Source organism: Vigna angularis, chromosome 1, assembly GCF_016808095.1.
Source record: "Vigna angularis cultivar LongXiaoDou No.4 chromosome 1, ASM1680809v1, whole genome shotgun sequence".
Lineage (NCBI taxonomy): Eukaryota > Viridiplantae > Streptophyta > Magnoliopsida > Fabales > Fabaceae > Vigna > Vigna angularis.
Window position 1 is genome coordinate 24,615,040 of NC_068970.1, and position 4,006 is coordinate 24,619,045.

The 4,006-nt window shown below is 30.6% G+C and overlaps 1 protein-coding gene across 1 annotated transcript; it reads left to right on the forward strand.

The window, feature by feature from the left end:
* The first annotated feature begins 2,243 nt into the window (after window positions 1–2,243).
* On the forward strand, window positions 2,244–3,755 carry LOC108340022 (extensin-like). Its single transcript, XM_017577253.2, has 2 exons — window positions 2,244–3,253; window positions 3,376–3,755. The coding sequence occupies exons 1-2, from the start codon at window positions 2,252–2,254 to the stop codon at window positions 3,448–3,450; spliced, it is 1,077 nt and encodes a 358-aa protein (XP_017432742.1). The 5' UTR covers window positions 2,244–2,251; the 3' UTR covers window positions 3,451–3,755.
* The last annotated feature ends 251 nt before the right edge of the window (window positions 3,756–4,006 follow it).

The window sequence follows — 4,006 nt, forward strand, 5'->3', positions numbered from 1 at the left end:
CGTCCTGTCCCATTATCTTCATTCATCCTTAGTTTTTAAAAAAAAAAACATGACAAAAGATCTTTTAATATGTAAGAAAATAAAAAATAAATTTTCTAAGCAAGTGTGTCGATTTACAATGGTTTGAAATTGCACCGAAATATTTATTTTTAAAATGTTATAAATTGATGAAACAATTGTTTGTTATATTACAAAAGTAAATTATATTAATCTCTCTTTCTACGGATTTTATTTATCTTTCTCTTTATCTAAAAAATAATAATTTACAAAAAATAAAAAAAATTTGTAAGCTATGTTTTTTATTTCACATTTTTTGAATGAATGGGAGATGATCCAAAACATATTTTGGATAATCGTAGTTGAGAGCTCTCCTTTTCTTTTTATAGGATTTACTGGCCTGGTGCTAATAATATAATTTTGACGGCCGCTACTTCATGTACCTCCTCTTTTTTCCTCCTTGCACCTCCATAAATTATAATATTTCTATTTTATCCTTTATTAAAAGATAATAAAAACTCTAAAACCTTAATTTTACATTCCCTTTCCTTAAGCCATAAAATACCCTGCACCTTTCTCACTTTTTGTTTCATTTTCTTCTTTTTGATAAAGTTGTGTAGGATTGAAAATTGAAGGCGAAATCCCCCTCCCCTATGTGATGGGAGGTGAATGATTAAAGGGGAAAGAGAATTTGGAGAAAACTAATTTTAAAATCAATTTTTTATATTCCAAAAAACTCATTTTAAAATATTCCAAAATCAATTTTCGTAAAACATATTAAGAAAAACTCATTTTAAAATCAATTTTATATATTCCAAAAAACTTGTTCTAGAAATTATGCTTTGGAAATATTATTTGATAACTTTTATTCTAGAAATTTCGAAAAACTTTTCCCGAAGGTAAATAATCCAGAATCACCTTTGTGAAGTGTATTTTTGTAAACATACTAAACTTTTAACTCCAGGAACAACTAATTTCACGATCATTGGAATCTTGATTAAATTGGATGATGACTAAACCATTAATATTACAAATTATTGCATTTTTCATATTAATCTTTTTGCAATAATAGTGTTTTTAATAATAGAACTATTTTTACAGATATAAAAATAATGATGATAATTAATATCTTAGTACAGGTTGATATGAGATATAGTGTATAATCATCAAAGAAAATTAGATGTTATTGTATGATTGAAAGTGAATTTAACTTTATAATTGAAGAAAAAGAATTAGGTGAGACATGTGACTAAAAACAGTTAACTATATTCTTTGGTTGAGATTAATTATTAGTATAAATTCAACTAATAATTCGCGTCCGATTATCCAAAACAACTACAAATTTATAATCTAATTATGAAAATAAGGATTTTTAAAATAAATAAATCTCATTTGGATATTGTAATAAGTTGATAAAGACTCTTTCTAATTAAAGAAAAATAAACTTTATAATTAAATTATACTTTATGCATACCATATTATAAGAATAAGACTATTTTGTTAAAATTGTATTAAAAAAAAGTTTATATTTATTGTTATTCTCAATCTGTGTTTAAAAATCAGTAAATTTGGAAGGAAGAACAATAAATATATTTGCAATAGAAAAAGAGTCAAGTAGATGTAACATCATTTTAACATTAAAAGTTTGATAATAAAAAAACCTCGATATATCTTAAAATATCAGTTTAAAATAAGTACATTTCTTTTCCAAAACTAACATATGTATAAGAAAAATGCTTGGACATTATGCTTTTCTACCATATTTAGAACATGTATTCCTGAACTTTTTTTTAAATACCAACAATAAAATGAACAAATTCCTTACATTTGTCTCCTATCTAATTTCGTTTTAGGTTGAGATAAATATTGTAAAAAACATTAACAATTCCCTTAACCAGATGATAGGATGCTTAAAGAAAGAAAGACGGTAATATATATTTTTTATTTCACATGTTCATTCATATTTTTGAGGAGAAAATATGAATAAAAAAAAGATAAGCACCATTCCTGTGCAACAATTATTTCGAAATATGTCTGTAGTGAGGAGAAAACATCACCTTGGTATGTTGGTTCATCAGATATTAACAGAATATGAGACCTGGTACTAACATATAGGTCACATGTAGATATGATAGGTAAAATTGCATTCTCATTAACATATGAGTCTCAACCATAATTCATAAACATGCACCATACCATATAAATAATCAACAACCCAAATCTTTGTACCAAATCTTATCCAACAATGGCTCCAATGTTCTGGGCACTTGCTTTGGGCTGTCTTTGCTTCTCACTAGCCTCAATAAGTGCCCAAACACAAGGACATGCTCCATCAAAGTTGCCAACTTCAACCCCAACTGCACCAATAACAGCATCTTCTTCTCCCACTTCTTCTGCAAACAAATCACCAACCATAACTCACCCACCTGCAACTGCACCAGCAACTGTTAAACCACCACTTCCTAAGGTTGCATCTCCAACATCATCTGTTCCTGTTCCTGTTCCTGTTAAATCACCATTTCCTAAGGCTACATCTCCAACATCTGCTCCTGTCAAAACACCACTTCCCAAGATTACATCTCCAACATCTGCTCCTGTTAAAACACCACTTCCTAAAACTACATCTCCCACATCTGCTCCTGTTAAAACACCACTTCCTAAGATTGCATCCCCAATATCTGCTCCTGCTCCTGTCAAAACACCAGTTCCTAAGACCACATCTCCCACATCTGCTCCTGTCAAAACACCAGTTCCTAAGACAACATCTCCCACATCTGCTCCTGTTAAAACACCACTTCCTAAAACCATATCTCCAACATCTCCTCCTGTTAAATCACCACATCCAAAAACTACATCTCCAACATCTGCTCCTGTTAAAACACCTGTTCCTAAGCCTGTTTCTCCAAAATCTGCTCCTGTAAAATCACCAGTTCCCAGGGCTATATCTCCAATATCTGCTCCTGTAAAACTACCGGTTCCAAAGATTATATCTCCAACACTTGCTCCGGTGAAATTACCAGTTCCTGAAGCCATATCTCCAGCATTTGCTCCTGTTGAATCGCCAGTTCCAGTGACTGCATTTCCAATATCTGATCCTTTTCCATATCCTGATCCCATAGTTACAGCTCCAATATCTCCTCCAGTGAAACTACCAACTCCACGAGTTAAACCATCATCATTAGCTCCTGCAAAATTACCAATCGCCAAGGTTTTACCACCGCCATCTCCTCCTTTGAAATCACCACCTCCCATTGCGGTAATCCCCCAACTTAAACTACATCATGCATTAACTTCTCACAAACCTTATGAAGATGTTGTTGTTATTCTTTAATAATAGCTTTCATTAATAATATCTTATGTTTATTTTTTGTTTTACAGAATAGTGCAGCAGGGAAAAAGATATGGTGGAGTATTGGAGTAGCTATTTCCATTTTGTTATCTGTCAGCATTTGAGACGAGCACCAGCTCCTACATAAGTCTTATGTGACCACCATGGATTCACCCTAAATGATAAATTGTGATCATTTTTTTTTCTTTGCTTCAAATACGAATGAAAGAGTTATTATTTAATAATCAGGAAATTCAGTTAACTTCTGAAGGCCTTATTTGTGTTTGACTAAGAACCTTGATGTGATTATAAGCTAAACTGAATTTTACATTTCAGAGAGGGAGTATAAACAAGATATCCATGTTTGATATGATGAACTCTAAAATATTCCATGTAGAATATTATATAATATTATTCCTCTTTTAATTATTTTACTAGTACAAGATGTTATTTGCGCATATTATTATCCTGGTTTTTTGTTTCTAACTAATTCAATATTATTGAAAGATTTATTTTTCAGTAAAATAACAAGTCCGTCATAAATAATAGCTAAAATGCATTAGTGATTAAAAAAAAATCTCCAATAAATCAGTAAAAATTTGGTACTTTGAAGCACAAACATTTTTCAAAAGGTTGTTTTATTTCCACTGTTTTTATTTATTTCACAGACAATAGAAACTA

What these genes read in the sequence shown, in the direction of transcription:
- LOC108340022 (XM_017577253.2), top strand. Translation starts at nt 2,252, where the DNA reads ATGTTCTGGGCACTTGCTTTGGGCTGTCTTTGCTTCTCACTAGCCTCA. An exon ending in AATCACCACCTCCCATTGCG is followed by an intron (nt 3,254 to 3,375) that starts GTAATCCCCCAA and finishes TTTGTTTTACAG; the next exon opens with AATAGTGCAGCAGGGAAAAA.